General features: G+C 39.9%; 2 protein-coding genes across 2 annotated transcripts in view; both read right to left on the bottom strand.

The window, feature by feature from the left end:
• Positions 1-1685, bottom strand: part of grm2a (glutamate receptor, metabotropic 2a) — a 33373-nt gene extending 31688 nt beyond the window's left edge. Inside the window, exon 1 of the mRNA XM_085407932.1 lies at positions 1321-1685. The gene's annotated coding sequence lies outside the window, so the exon portion shown is untranslated. The remainder of the gene's footprint in view (positions 1-1320) is intronic.
• A 3374-nt stretch (positions 1686-5059) lies between these two features.
• tex264a (testis expressed 264, ER-phagy receptor a) overlaps positions 5060-16174 on the bottom strand; it is a 76437-nt gene continuing 65322 nt past the window's right edge. The window contains exons 3-4 of the mRNA XM_085406553.1: positions 15309-15480; positions 5060-6418 (exon numbers count right to left, since the gene is read on the bottom strand). Coding sequence (XP_085262679.1) covers positions 6054-6418; positions 15309-15480 — 537 coding nt within the window. The 3' untranslated portion in view covers positions 5060-6053. The remainder of the gene's footprint in view (positions 6419-15308; positions 15481-16174) is intronic.

Below are 16174 nucleotides of genomic sequence, written 5' to 3'. Positions count from 1 at the left end.
TTTTTGTATCGTCTTTGTTCATGCTGCTATCTGCACTGCTCTGAGAAATGAAGGTAATTAGGGATCCCTATCCCTGTGCCGCACTGGCAGTGAGTCCCCGTTGTCATCAAGTGAAGAGTAACAGGTGAACCTGGCCGCACACAGGAGTGAGCTGTGTGGAGGGATCACTAGGTTAGACAGCCTTGCCCCTTTCTGCCACTTTTTGTTTCTGGATTCAGATGATGGCAGCAGAGCGTGTTCCTCTCCAGTCAGCCATGACCTGAATAATTTACAGTAATCAACATCTTCAGCCATGAGAGCATGAGCTCACATATTATTCCAGTTTTTTAGTCTTAGAGGAGCGTGCCTGCTGTAATTCTGTTATGTAAGAAATTCAGATACATGCATCTGATATATTAACAGTTGATCAAGCAGCCTAATAAGTATACCTTTTGGTTTAATCTAAATCTGGGGTTTGACTAAACTGAGGCATTAAAAATGAGCCATTTTTTTTCTTTCTTTCTTGTGTTTTATCTGCTGAACGTGCAGCCACACAGATGCCCCCTGGGAATAATCCACAGTGCATTTTGCCTCCTTTAATACCTTTCTCCAGTATTAAGGATGCAGCCTCAAACTGTTTGCACGGCTTTTGCATTTCTTCATATTCCCCATGAGTTTTGAAAATGCTTTTTAGACGCTTGTGGAACAAATAATTACACAGACACCCCATTTCTAGACACACACAGGGCATCACAAGTCTCGGCTGCTGAAGAATTAATATGAAAATGCCCAATTTAGTTCCAAAGTGAAACATTTGAGATAGCAATCCATTTTCCCGTGGAAGAGAGCCAGAGTCAAGTAAAAGCCTTTGCCTGGAAACAAAAGAAACAGCTCCTTTGTGCAGATCATATTCTTCTTACATGTAACTAATGTCAATCAAGTTTTTGTCTCACTTTGAAGTCACACGGGAGATCAACCCAGTGAGGGAGATGGTGGATGTTGCCGTGTAGTAGTTACTGCATCGCCTGTTTAGTAGTTTTTTCAGCAGCCTCGCTCATTTATCATTCTTTTACTGCTTATGGTTATGCCCGGAGCCAGAGATGCAAACAAAAATCAGGTCAAAATGATGATAAGCATCGAGATAATATCTCGATGCTTATCCACAGTCTTGTCAGCATCATAAGAATAATTTTGTCAACCATACAAAGTCAAAACGCGACTTAAGCGCCTTCCTTACAAAACAACTCGTTTAACTTCAGAAAAATGCACTTTGGAGGCTTTCAACGCACAAAAAAATCCCAGAAAATAAGAAAGGGGGGAAAAAGAAACACATTTTCTTACCTGCCAACGGTTCCTCAGTTTCCAGCGCTACCGTGCAGTGGATCCTCGGTGCAGACTAAACGCATATCCTTCGCGCCACTGTTGGAGTTTTTCTTTTTAAAGCCTAAAGCAAGTGTGTTTGCGAACTACAGAGGAGCTGGGGAGCAGGGTGGATGAAGGAGGTGAGCGTAGCTGCCTGAAGTTTGAGCCGCGTGCCAGGCAGCTGTCCGTGGTGCTGAAAATAATAATAATAACGCCACACACACAGCACAAAGAGTCGCCGGATTCCTGGAGGAGCGATTCCTGCAAACAGCGGTTCAAAAGTCACAGCTCCTAAACGCGCTTGAAATAAATGCAAGTGAAGCCCACATCACTGCGTTGAGCGAGAGAGGGTTCTCTCTCTGTTTGAGCGTCAAGTGTGAGAGAGATTAATAAGACGGCGTGCATTAAAGGTGTTGTTTATCCTGGTGGGATGCCAGTTTATCGACTTGGCGCCCTGAGAACCGACACAAAGTTTAAATTCTACCTGTTACTCGACTGGCAAAATCCCCCATAGCTGGCAACGAGACACATATGTGTATATATATATATATATATGTTGTTGTTTTCGTTGTTTTTTACATCAGCTGATGAACGCGCTCGCTGCGGATATGACCACAGCAACCTGGGAGAACTCTCAGAAGGTTTTTCGCACTTGAACAAAGACGCAGTTGCTCCACGCAGGAGCAGTCTTGGATATAGCAGTCTGCCTCGTCGCAACTCTGTGCCAAATTATGTCATTTAGAGCCCAATGAACCGACTGCGTGGCTTCCTGCAGACGCGAACTGACGGACTGTGGATGTCAGTGGAGAGAAGCTTTAAAGAATCGCCCGCTGTTTAGTTCAAATGTGCGGGGGGGTGATTATCTCCAGATGTGATCATTTTAATTTGGGATCGGCAAACAAGTTGTGACACGGCGCGAGATGAGTGTGAGGTCAGTCCCAGATGGCAGGCCGATGCGTTTCAAGGGACGTGCGCTTGGAGAGGGGATGTGCTGGGACCCCCCCTCCTTCCTGTCAAAAGCAGCTTCGCACACGCAGTCGTGGGCTTCTAAATTTGTATGTTGAGACTTCACATCGTCTCTCTCTTTCTCTCTTTCAGTGTAATGAGATTAATAATTAACTTCATGGACAGGCAATAATCTCCGCGCCCTCGAACGCTGTGTGACACCCATGTGGGTTTCACAATTAATTAAATCAGTTGTTGACCCTGTGTGTCATCGCACTCTTTTCCTCACCGATTTTTATTTTTGCCTTTGGACCACGGCTGGGGTGCCAGAGTTGATCCTGAAAGTGCAACACACATGTGGTGAGGGCATCTGTCCCCGCAGACTGGTCACGCACAAGACACCGATCTCATTTTTTTTTCTCGTCAGAAAAAGATAATATTACTAAAGGCTGGCGTGGTTTGTGCGTTTTCTGGTCAATAGATAAGGTTATATTTCTGCTTGAGACTTGCAAGGCAATCGAGGACAAAGTGAAGGAAAAAACACGGTTATAATGAACCCTCCAACAAAAGTGGCCCTTGGTTAGATTGCGTGCTTGATTTGTGGGAATCACTGTATCAGACCAAAAGATCAGCGCTGTGTTGATGGTGGTTGTTCAGTAACACTCAGGTGTCACATCTTCATCTTCTGCCATCATCTACTGTTCATTTATTAGGATTTCCTGAGAGTTTAAGGAGCCAGACCAATATTACATTGTGGGGATAACATTTGTAATAGAATAACTTTAATAGATTAGCTGTTGCGCATTCTTAGAGTCACTTTTTATTATTTAAAGATCTGTTAAAAATGAACACAGTACATTTCTGCAACAACAGGGTTTAGAAATAACACTGATGTCATAATAAAGTTAACACTTATGAGATTTTTGCAGAGTATCAGTATAGATGTTAAGGGTCCAATAAACATGGAAGGCAGCTTAAATAAAAGATTTCATTTCTGCCTAACACCATTGTGGAGCTCCATATCTCTAAAAAGCCAAAGCGCATCTGAACATTAGATATGCCAAATGTGAAGCAGAGTTTTTAGAAGAACTGGCTATTTTGGTACATCAGGGTACCCATGTGTACCCATTTGAAATTTCTCAAGTCTCTTTCTGTCTGCTATGGTGACGTCAAAGCATGTGGAATATTTTTGAAACTGCAAATATGCTATTGAAGTATTGCTGCTAGCACATACTCTGCTGTGTTACTGTGGTAATCATGTGACTGACGTGCAGACTGAGTTGTAATTCATTGGGTTTAACAAAAGTATTATTTAGGATTTGCAGCCATTTTTATAAATAATCCTCTATTTTCAGAGGCTCAGAAGTCATTTAAAGATTGAATGACAGTTTCATTGCCAGGTTAGTGTACCAGAAGGGTTAACAGTTTAAGATCAACACATGGAAGCAACTCTAGATCTTTTATCTGCTTAATTTGTTGTGAAATACTGTGGAAACAGACCTCGCCTGGCCATGAAAATGCTTGTCAGACAACTGTACAGTTACTTTTGAACATGCAAATATAGAGGTTATGTACAAAAATGGCTGTAATTCCTAAATAATACTTTGTAAAACTCTTTGAAGTGAAGCTGAAGGACTGTATTGCAGTCAGTCTGGATTGTTTTATATCCAACCCACTGTCGGTGGTGGTGTATGGGGGCTTCTTCTTCTTTGGCCGTTCCCTTTAGGGGTCGACACGGCAGATCATCTGCATCCTCCTCTGTGGCACCAACCCCATGCACGTCCTCCTTCACTTCTCTTCCTCCTGCTGGCAAACCATCTCACCTTGCTTCTACTGGTTTTTATTCTTCTCTCCAGAGCATACCTCCACCTTTCCATAGCCTCTTCCACCTGCTCCCAAAATACGTATCACTGTCCAAATACTCCAACTGCAAGTCAAATGCAAAGAAGAGTGTAGCTGTGAAATCCTTCTTCAGTGGACTTTGGTGTCTACACATCTAATTTGGCTTGCATTCCTAACAAGCCCTAAATACATTTTTCTTTATTCAATTAAGTCAATATCCTCAACACTAACAGCACGACCAGGCACATGAAAGGCTTTTCTCTCTCTCTCTCTGGTTAATGGCGTATTACTCAGTAAAATTACCATGGTTACAATGGCGCTGGATTGGAAACAAAACATTAACACTTATAGGTCATGATGCTCATTAAGAACCGCAGGCTAAAGAACAAGTATGTCCATCAAACTTCAGTAGTCAGCTGGAGCCTATTCTTCCTGTTGTTTTGTGCACACAGCTGATTAAATAAATTGTAGAACAAATGCCAAACCACTCAGTCAAATGTTGACCCGATCGATGCAGCGCCGGCATTTGGATAAACAACATTTTGTGAGACTAATCTTAAGTGTTTATGCTTTCCAAATGTATCTACATTTGTATTATTTTATGCATTCTGATTAAACAGTTTCCCAGTTTCCCAGTCCTAAGGGTGCTGGGGAAATTGCTCACTTAAAAAAAACAACCCTTAAAGCAGTGCATTGTTTAACTCACCCAGCACTGAAAAACTGATGTTATGGGCTATTTTGTACCATTTCTCTTTTATGCTTCTTATGAATTCACATGTAATCCCCACAAAGCAATCGTTACATCGTAAAGTCGTGAAACTTCAGAGAAAGCTTTGACTGCCACACACACTTTGTTACCTTCCTGCATCCCTGTTGGGAAACGCACAAAAAAATATAGATAAAAGCAGCAGAGCGGAGACCATTTTTGCTGTTCTTCTCAAACTAACATTTCTTTGAAAATTTTATTACACACAGGAAGACATACAATGCATCATACATCATATCCGACGTCAACCTACAAACATGTTACATCTAGTTTCAGATAATAGGTGAATTTTGTCTACAACAACATAAATGTAAATGAAATGTGGCAGAACAAACTGCCCACAGAAAATGAACAATACGTTAAAATAATTCAATTAACCTTTTTTTGCAGAGTGACAATAAAATATTCTGTACACCTTTCAGGGGGAAAGCTTACAAATATGTTTGAACTTTAATCTAAATCTTAGTCCTGGTGACCCGGAGGCATTGATGATGTTACTTTAATAATCTTTTTCTCCACCTCAGCTTTTAGAATTTCCCCTCGTATAAAATAACACAATGAAACAGCACCATGAACATCTCTACAGCAGCGGCAACGCCTGCACTTTTTCACCCAGTCGGTACATCACAACACCAAAGTCGGGTAATGCGCACAAACGCGTGACACAAATTTCCTCAGGACTTGACCTTGAGAGTGGGGTTGCAATATCACCTGTCACATATGGGCAAAACAACATATACTTTCTGATGATCCATGATAGTTGGTAACTCTGTTTCCCCCTTGCTTTTAATCCTTAATCTTAAACTGAAAGGTTACTTCTAATCTGAAAGGGAATTAAAGTGATCCAAACAGGATTACAATTAAAATGAAATATCTAATTAAATCTCCCATTTGTTGTGTGTATGTTTGTATAGGCAGAGATACAGGATCGGGATTTTTTTTTCTTTTTTCTTTTGAACTGAGATTAGAGCATAACAGAAAGTACAGGCTTCAAAAAGAGATTTAGAAGGCGCGGAAATACGGCATGTTGGTCATTACATTAACGGCTTTAGATCCATCAACAAGATTACATGACAGATAACCAGCAACAGCACAGCTGAGAAGCTCTCCAGCATGCCAGTGTTACGTGGCTACATCCCTTATCTCCTCAGCATCCTCCCTACTCCTCTCCTTCCCCTAAGCGCTCCTTCTTCTCAGCCGCAAGTTCAGCTCCTTCTCTAGCTCCGCCTTCACCTTCAGGAGTGTCCTCCTCTTCCCCATATTCCTTCTTCACCCTCTCTTCACCTTCCCCCAGCTCCTCCTGATCCATGTCAAGCTCTTCAAAGGAGGAGCCACTGCCCACTGAGTCATTAGAGCCTCTGTCGCTATGGTCCCTGTATTTAAGGTCTTCGCTGGCATCTAAAACGTCTCTCAGGGGCAGTGAGGAAGCCATGGAAGCGGCTGTGGAAACAGCCAGGGACGTCTCTCTGCTGTCCCAGGGCACGCCACCGCTTACTGAGCTCACATCACTGTGGGAATCTGCACCTGCATCAATGCAAAAAAACAAAACAAAACAAAAAAAAACAGAAGAAATTGATCAAATTGGCTGTGAGAAAATGGGTCATGCACAACTAATTAACAAAATAAAATCATTGGAGGAAAGGCAGGAAAGCTCACGTAGACTAAAACTGAAAGATTGATTTTACAGGTGAACAGAGGAAGTCTGTACTAAATATTTTGCTAATTCAGCAAGGTGGTGTTCTGATACTCTGTAGCGATGTGAAAACTTCAGTGGCTGAACAAAGTCATTAGGATTCATCCTCCGGGACATTGCTGCAGATATTCAAATAATGGTGGCAAGGCAGAGACTATTACTTACACAAAGCACGCAAGAAAGAAACAATGGGAACAGCTACGGAAAATAGTAGTTACTGCATGTATATATCTGTAGCCAACTTCACAATCGGTTGTCATATCTCGTGACTTTATGATCCATGGCAACACTGCGAATATGGTTAAAAAGCATCATCTTCTCAATGTTGGTTGGGTAATTAACATTAACAATATGCTTAGTATTGAAGCTCATCAAAAATGATGCAAGGATGTGAAGATATGGGTATATGCACTTACATACTCCTCCATCCTTTGATCACAGATTAGAAATGTAACGTTGGCTTCATGAAACCTAAAAGTGCTCACCGCTTAAAATTCAGCAGATGTAGCTCAGTCAACTTTAACTAATCAGATGAGCTCAGAGGGACCAAAATATTATTGAGAGACATTATTTATACAAAAGTCACAGACCAGCCATTTACATGTTGGCATTACTTGCATGAAATTGTGTAATGGACTATAATTTGCAGAGAGGGATATTCTTGCTGTGCATATTGCATATCTGTAATCACAAAGAATGTCCATTAACCTGATTGATGGAGATTTTCTCACCCACATGATCAGCTTACTAATGCTCTCTGTCTAAACCTGATTCTAATTGCCCTTTGATCTATGATTCACTGTGACCCAATAACCACTTATTGTCCCTGATGAATGTTATTCATAGGAGTTTTTGTGCGAGCGATTTGGAAGGTTATTGCTGTACTGTGTAGGTGGACCAAAAAAAATCTGCATTATTTAGGAGAAATTTAAAAACTAAAACTTACAGGAAGGTTTAAATACAACATGTTCAAGGTTCATGGAAAGAAAAATACTCTGCATGGGCCAAAGATGTAAGCAGAGACACATGAAAGATATAAAGCTTTTTCTGCTTAGCCTCCCTAAAATTACAAATGAAAACTGGCATTAGGGCAAGAAATGTGAGAAGAACATCACACCTCCCACCTACAGAAGAAATATTACTCAGTGATCTTTCCGCAGTTGGTCTTCTCGAAGATACTTCAAAGAAGTGGAGGAAAAGCCCATGTGACGATAACTTTTAAAAAGGCTTCCTATATAAAGCTGTGATCACATGCTGAATTAATGTGTTGAAGTTTGATTTTATACATATATGCATTACTGCGCAAAAGTCTTGAGCCACTCCTCATTTCTTTATATTTTCCTTCTAAGGAGCCAGACTTCATTTTAATTATTTTAAAGTGGTGTTGAGAAAAGGTTCTCCAGGCTTTCTGAAGGTCTTTGAAAGTTTTTCTTTGGACGTTGGATGCTTGTTCGCTTGTTTTCAGTTCAGTCCTTGTACCTGACCAGTATCAAAGAGGATGCTTTTTTGTTTGTTAACCCACTTGATCTATGAATCATTAACCATAAAAGTGCCAAACTAAAGGGATGAACCACTGTTGTGTCTACACATAACAGACATCTTGGCAAAGAAAAGAAAAAAAATACATTGTTAGGCAACTAACAGCTTGTCACAAAAACAGTTCATTTGATTTCATTTCTTTGGTTGAATCAACAAAATTTCCAAAGATAAATCCGTTTGATAGGTATAAAATTAGACTTTTGCACCAACAAGGTAATTCACAAATAATTTTTAACTAAAAAACTTGGCATATTTCAGCACGGTGTGCAGTGTGTCTTTTAAAACGTTGAGAAAAGAAAACAGTTGGAGGGCAAAAGAAAAAAGAGCAGGTTTAAAACCTACAGCAGATGAATAACACCTGAAAGTAATGTCCTTACGAAACAGGAAGAAATCCTGCAAAGACCTGACAGAAGAGATTCAGCTGATCCATCTGCTACTCGCTGAAGCTCCTCTCAAATTCTGATGAGGATTCTTAAGGAAGGGATACGGGGAGAAAAGGTTGAGGTATGACAAATTATACAAGAATTCGACTGAAAATCAGTGGCACGAGGTTTTATGGAGTGATGTATCCAAATCTAATTGTTTTGGTTCAGATAAGTGGAGAGGTAAAACAGTGTGTTTCTACAGCCATCTGTAGAACACAGTGGAGACTCTGTCATGGCTTAAGCTGCATTTCAGTCAGTGGTGTTGGGGATCTAGTTAAAACTGGTGGACTTACAAACATATTGTGATACTATCTTAAAAGGTTTCATTTTTCAGCATTTAATTGATTCCAAACACACTATCAGTACAGTAAAATCAGACCTGGGTAGAAAAGCAAAGAGTGGTACACTAGCAGTCATGGATTGGCCTCCCCAGAGCTCAGACCGCAACATTATTGAAGCAGTGTGGGATCATCTTGACAGAGAACGGAATAAAATGCAGGCAACATCCAAAGAAAAGCTTTGAATGTCCTCCTGGAGCCTGGTGAGCTATTCCTGAAGACTACTTAAAGAAATGATAAGAAATCTTGCCTAAAGGTGTTCAGACTGTCTTAAAGAATATAGGTGGTCACACCAAGTTTGACTCTCAAGCTTGTCTATTTTTGCGTCTGGACTTCTTTAAGTTGCTTGAAGACGTCTCATCTGAGAAGCTTCTCAGTTCTGAACTGAAGAAGCTTCTCAGATGAGAGATGAAACGTCTTCAAGCAACTTAAAGATGTCCAAATGCTTTTCTTTCCAAGCTCCTTAGACTACAATGACCTGGATGACTGCCTTCACAGACTTAAATTGTTTCTGCAAAGTAGAAGGACAGCCTTAAACTGAAATGTGTTTGACAAATAAAACCGAATCTGACTTGACTATCCCATTAGACACTAAAACACTTTTATCCACATCATTGTCTTTCTGCCTTCACACTCCAAATGAATCTCATCCACACATCTAAGTGTGTCTGCACTAAATCTATCATCAGGGACCCAAACACAATAAACAGGGAGTCTCCAAGCTGCTCTGTGAGGTTCACCATTTCTTTTTATTTGAATCCCAACAATCTAATTATCACATCCAGCAGATCTGATCTTGTCTGGAGTGTAAAATATTACATATGGAAGTCCATTTAGGTCATTATAATAACTATTTATGAGCCTGTTGATTAGCTAGCATGTCCAAACACACCCGATGGGAACAGTCTTGGGTGGCACAGAAAGTGGTTATTTGACACGGTGGTGCTGCTTCAAAATGCATATAAACGGGTTAATGTAGTGATCCATAGTCTATTTCATTTGTGTGTTGCAGTGAAAAGATTGTTCCAAAGATTCATTTTACAATATAAGGTTTTACAGGAAATAATGGGTCTATTTAGGGTAATTGGGTGGACAGCCCCCCAAGGAAAAACCTCAACATACTGGACAACTTTCACCCTTCACTACAACTGCAAGCAAGTCCTGAAATTGCTAGTGTGGTTGAAGCCTGTGAAAGTCTTTTAGGTAACATTTGCCTAAATTAGTTGTTAAATTGGGCCCATTGGGATTATTAGCAGAGAATCAAGGTCTTGTTCTTCAAACTGTTTGAAAAAGAGAAGAGGATTTTTAAGGAGGTAATTAGACACAGACAGGGCTTCCTTAGTGCTTGGATAAGCAGAGTGGATTGCGAGAAGAGTGCGAAAAGGAATGCATAAACATACATTAAGAAGTGATACACTTAATGGATCATCATATTTACAGATGAGAGCCAAAGAGAACAAGCGTTTTAAGGAAGCTCATCATAAAAAACACACTTACACTGTGTTTAATGAAACTTCTTAATTTGGATTGTTTGGTTGTATTTGTTGTTTGCTTCAGTGTGCAGTAATATCATAGTAAAATGTCTTTTCATTCTTAAAGTAAACAGTGTACAGCCCTGATGTACAGTTAATGTTGTCAAATATATTAATGAGCAGAGCTGGGCCGCATATATAATATATATTACAGATGGTCAATCGCCATTAAATTGGTATCGGCTTACATATAGTGTGTCTGCTCTAATTGCCACTCAAGACACACTCCCCAGCCACTTCATGAGTTGCACTGGTTTGAACCCTTTTTTGGCATGTGACAAATCCCCTGTTTAACCACATCCCAAAGGTGCTCTACTAGACTGAGATGTGGTGACTGTTGAGGTCATCTAACTACAGTTAGATGAGCTTTGGCGTGTTATCCTGCTGGAAGCAACCATCAGAAGGTGGGTACACTGTGGTCATAAAGCAATGGACATGCTCTGCAACAATACTCAGGTAGGCTGTGGTGTTTAAATGATTCTCAGTTGGTACTGCAGGGTTCAAAGTGTGAAAAGAAAATACTCCCCATAGCACTGCATCACCAGGAGCATGCTGAACTACAGATACAAAATTCTGACCCTGCCACCTTAACTACAACCCTGCCAATAGAAAAAGGACTTCTTTAATCAAAGGCAAATACTCACTCATTCAGAATATTTGGGGGACTTTTCATTTATCTGTTATCTAAAGAAAACTGATTTGACCTCAGTGTTGGAGATTCCTCATGATCTACCTATAAATAGCCTTTTGTGATATCCAAATGATGCTCTAAAATGTTTTAAGCACTGGGCACGTCTTGGCATTCTGAGTAATGGACATTTAATAAAGATAGATTCTGTTTTTCACAGTGACGATTTATGGACGTTAATTCAAAACCACAGATCACAGCCAAGAAGGAAAACTGCCAAGAAGTGGGTAAAAAACATTTCTCTGACGGAAGAAACGGTATTCAAAGGCATTCAACAAATATTTCCACAGAAACTGATTTCCAAGCCAATTTTCACAAGTATGAAAAAGCAGAACACACAACTCTCTGATAAAAGAAACTCTTCAAAATAAAATAAATAAATAAAAAATCCACCTCTCTGCAAACTCCACTTATCGTTTCGTTTCTACTACACACAGTAGCTAAGCATTGTTAGCAGTGTCAGCATTGTTCTGAATGATTAAAAAGGCTCTGCGTGTTAAATGTGGAGCATAAAAAGAAATATCACATCTTTCCAAAAAAAAGTGTTTAAAGTGAATGTGACAAATGTTTATACACAATCTTCTGTTGTACCACTTAGTAAGACCAATGTTTATCGAACTGTCTTTGAATAGTTTGTGAACGGTATAAACTGATGTGATAAATCATCGTTAGACTGGTACCACAGCAGTTGAAATACTACAACAAAAGAATAGTTTGAAACTAGGGCTGGGCCATATTATACCGTTCACGGTAATACCGGTATAATGTTAGGCAACGATAGGAAAATGAAATATCGCGATAGAATATGAGTAAAACGCGCATGCGCAGTGCCTTTGTTTTCATACGCACATGGCCGATTGTTGAGTGAAACAGATGAACCAGAATTGGTTTGTAAAAATGGTGCAACTTCAGTGATGTGGAACTGGTTTGGTGTTTGTCCGTCAGATACACAACAAAGCACATTTTTTTGCAGAACATGCAAGCGGCCGTTGTTATTGTCATATTTGTCGGACTAAGATGCTCTTAAATCTGGGAGTAATCTGGGTCCTAAACTCAGTACACTTCAGGTCAAACAAACACTGCAGCATCACTGAGAGTTAACTGTCTAAATTCTTTCATCTTTAATAAAACGATCAGCATTGCTGCTTTACCAGGTGTAACAATTCAGTTTAACTTCCAGGCATCCATGAAAACAAAATTTATTACATTTAACGGAGTTAGAAGTTAGCAGGAAGCTAGCGGAAGTTAGCTCGCTAGTTTCGCTAGTTACCTAAGCATGATATAGCATGTTCTGACTGAGAGATTTCTGAAAAAATTCAAACGTACAGCTCTGCTATCACTTCCAACATAAATGAAGGCAGGAAACTAAACAGCAGTGACGTTTGTAGGGTTACTGAAGTTGGGCTAGCTGGTATATAATGATGTGCTACGTGATCGCTAGCGACACAGCTATGTTAGCATAACATAAACAGTGAAGCTGGAGGATGAACACTAAGGTTCCTCATGGTTAGAGACAAATGCAATCGCATGGCAGGATGCTGTAAACGGACCAAACGTCAGTCAGGAGAACAACTGAGATAATCCATCCACAATACAAGGCTAGTCATTAATATACTGCAACAACATGGGAATAGAGCAGCTGCCAGAGAATTCAACATCAATGAATCAATGGTACAGAAGTGGAGGAAGCAAGAAGAATGAGTTTAATAAAGTTTGATTTATCTAACTGCTTTGTTTAGCTCAATGTGCCTTATGGTCCAAAAAATACGTACTGCACACTACAGTTTAATGTTGCAAAGCACCTCTTTTTAACTTCAGTGGATATTATATATGGTTATGCTCAGGATATGTCAGCCCATTTCTACTGGAAATGCCTTTTGGTTAAACTTTCAGCAAGGAATTTGCATTTGCACTGTTACATTTTTATAAAGCTTTAATGTACATAAAAACCAGCTTCTTGTTTAAGTGAAAATTAATGGAAGGTTGTCTTTTTGCGCTAGTAATGTTGTGAAGTATTTTGTCTCGCATCAATTATATCGTCAGTTATATCGTTATCGCAAATTTTCAAATGTATATCGTGATAAATATTTTTGGCCATATCGCCCTGCTCTATTTGAAACTTCGACAAACGCTTTTGTTTTCAATAATGTAATGTTTGCAGGCAGCCAGAGGAGAATCCAGTAAGTCACTGTATAAGGAAACGGTTAGAGGCAATAATTCTCCCTAAAATCTACCCTTTTGTGTTTATTCACCCAAAAACAGCCATTGCACTGACCACCTTGCTGTTGGCTAGCTTTGAGCTTTGCACAATGGACACACCACTCGTCTGTGTGGAGTGAGTCTGTTTGTCTTCTGATCTTAGAGCCTAACAGAGACTCATAATATCTTTTATTTTGCTCCAGCCTCTCTCTTTGATTTTTTTAAGCTTAAGCTAAAATATTTTTATACAGACACATCTTTAAGTAAATTCACATGTAGATGTGTCCTTTCATTGACATTGTATTATAGCTGTGTCATCTCTACTTAAAAAAAGGAAACTTTTACATTTCTATTTGGAGACATGTTCATTAGTAATATTAGTTATGATGGGGACATCTTTGGAAAGAGCAAGGCTAGCTGTCTATTCCCTACTTCTAGTCTTCATGGTAAGCCAAACTAATTAACTCTTGGCTACAGCTCCAGACCGAGCACACAGCCACAATGGTCTGCTGGATTAACGCAGACACGGCGGCACGACGAATTAACAAAAGATTTGGAGACCACTGAGTGAATGCATAAAAAGTAAGAGTGTGCAACGTTGCAAAATCACTTTCTCCTCATGTGATTAAGACACGTGGCAGATCGAATTAATTTGATCTGAATTAACGTATTTAAATGCTTTCTGGTACTTTAGTTCTTTCTTATTTACTTTCTCATTTGTTAGGGAAGCAATAATCAAAACTTTGTCTCGGTCTGGTGATGCTGACAAACTCATTTAAAGTTGTGAATAGCTCCGACTCTCAGTTTGCTCTTGCCCCTCAGAATGTGAGAGCGGATAAAGCTGCTGTGTATGGAGAGTGGTCTTCACCTCTGTCATGTAATGACGCTTTATTTTAAAGGTGGCTGCCAACTAACCATGGTCAGAACATGTTAGGCCTTCTTCCATATACGTCTCTGAAATTTAAGCTGTGCTTACAAGGGATGTCACATGATCTATTCTTAAGGCACCTGATTTAAATCAACCCATCCCCACTCACTCTGTCCCCACAGAGCAACACCATTTTTGTTCTCCGGAGATTTGTACGCTGATTAAGTCAATACGGCTCTGAGACCAGCCCACAGGTCAGCTGTGATTCAAAGAGTAATGGCAGCATGGAAGACATCGCGCTTGAAGGCACATACTTGTAATGACAGAGCAATTACAGAGTCTCAGATATCACCCGTCCTCTGTGATCCAGGGCGAGAGAGGAGTCAGCGCAGTGGCAGACAAAATAAAAGTTGTTACACATTTTCTCTTTGTTTGTTTTTAACTGACACAAGCTGTAGGATCAACAGAGTAGAAATGAATGCTTGGTAAGACTGAAATTGGACGACAGCAGTATAACCACATGATGGCTCCTTTTTCACGTGGCATTTGGTTGTCCCTGATTTTTTTTAAAGCTGCTTTCACACATCATTGACTCATCAGGCTAACCACCTCATTGTGGCTAAAACCACTGGCCACATGGTGAGGTTTGCTCTATTGTCACATAATCCGAGAATAGCAGAATATAGCTGCACATCAGCGCAGTCCGGTGATACTTTAAACCACAGGAATCGGTTAAGTTATGTTTAGTTACCTTACTACTCTCTTACACTCTCCTACAAACTCCTTATAAAATGTACGCATCAAACGAATTAAGAAAACACCTGAATCACATATCAGATCTCAATGAATGACACATTAAAAGTTGAAAATCTTTACTGATATACATTTTGTAATTGAGAACAGCAGGTGAAAACCGAAAGCATCAATTCTTTGACAGCTAGATTTTAAAAAAGATAAATAAATAAATCACACAAAAAATCTAAACTAAAGTTGTTCCGCTCTGAAAACTGTCCCTTAATTTTGAATCAGACAAATTGACAGCTCTTTCTTCTTGTTTGAGAAATCTTTTTGATGCTGTCACTAATTGCCTCCGGGGGAGCTGACAGTATCCGAGGATGTGTAAAATCTTTACCTGTAATGTCGGTTCCTCTATCGTCGTCCGAGTCCTCTTCCTTCACATCTGTTCTGACCTCCTCTTTCATTTCTGGTACAAAGAAGTCCGTCTGACGAGACAGCGGAACCATATAGTTGATGACATCCGAACTGTAGATCTCAATAGTTGGGAATGCACAAAGCTTCCTCTCCTATTAAAATGGAAAAAGAAAAAAGACACAAAACAGGAAGTGAGATTTACCTTATAATATCCTATTACCCTTGCAAAGATAGGCGCGTTCGTTCTGTAAAAACCACAAAGACACTGTCGAATGTCACCTTAATATTTGTGTAAACTTGTGCTTGTGTCTCTAATTGAGAAAGTGATAACCTTTCATAATTACACTGAGCTGGAAGAGGAAAAAGAAGGAAAACAAGCACACAGACAGCATGAAGTCTGACTAGCTTTGAGTTATGAGAAAGATCAGATCAACAGAGAGCAGACTATCTGCTTAAATGACTCACACAAGATAACAGAATTCTACATAATCATCTTCACAATGATCAAGTTCAAGTGATGCACAATCTCTTTAAACAAATAACATGCCCTTTTCTTCACAGTGCCAGTGGCACCGGGGTCACTGGTTCTCAAAATGTGATCCCCACTGGTGGGGAATAGAGCCACTGCAGCTGTGGCGTACACGGCCAGGGGAAAACTACAGATTTCTGATGGAGTCGAGCTAACTAACTAAAAAAACAGAACTGTGATTCTGTTTTTTATCTTTGGTGGTAGGATATGAACTTTTCTGCCTTATGTTGTCAGACATGCCTGAAAAAGTGTTTAGGAAGCAGTGATGCAAAGGCCCTCGTGTTTCATTTGCATGAAAAAGGTCTGAGCAGACTCAA

The sequence above is a fragment of the Rhamphochromis longiceps genome, linkage group LG5 (assembly GCF_057381845.1).
Source record: "Rhamphochromis longiceps isolate RC_006_pf linkage group LG5, R_longiceps_female_GT1.1, whole genome shotgun sequence".
NCBI lineage: Eukaryota > Metazoa > Chordata > Actinopteri > Cichliformes > Cichlidae > Rhamphochromis > Rhamphochromis longiceps.
This window is presented reverse-complemented; position numbering and strand designations above follow the sequence as displayed.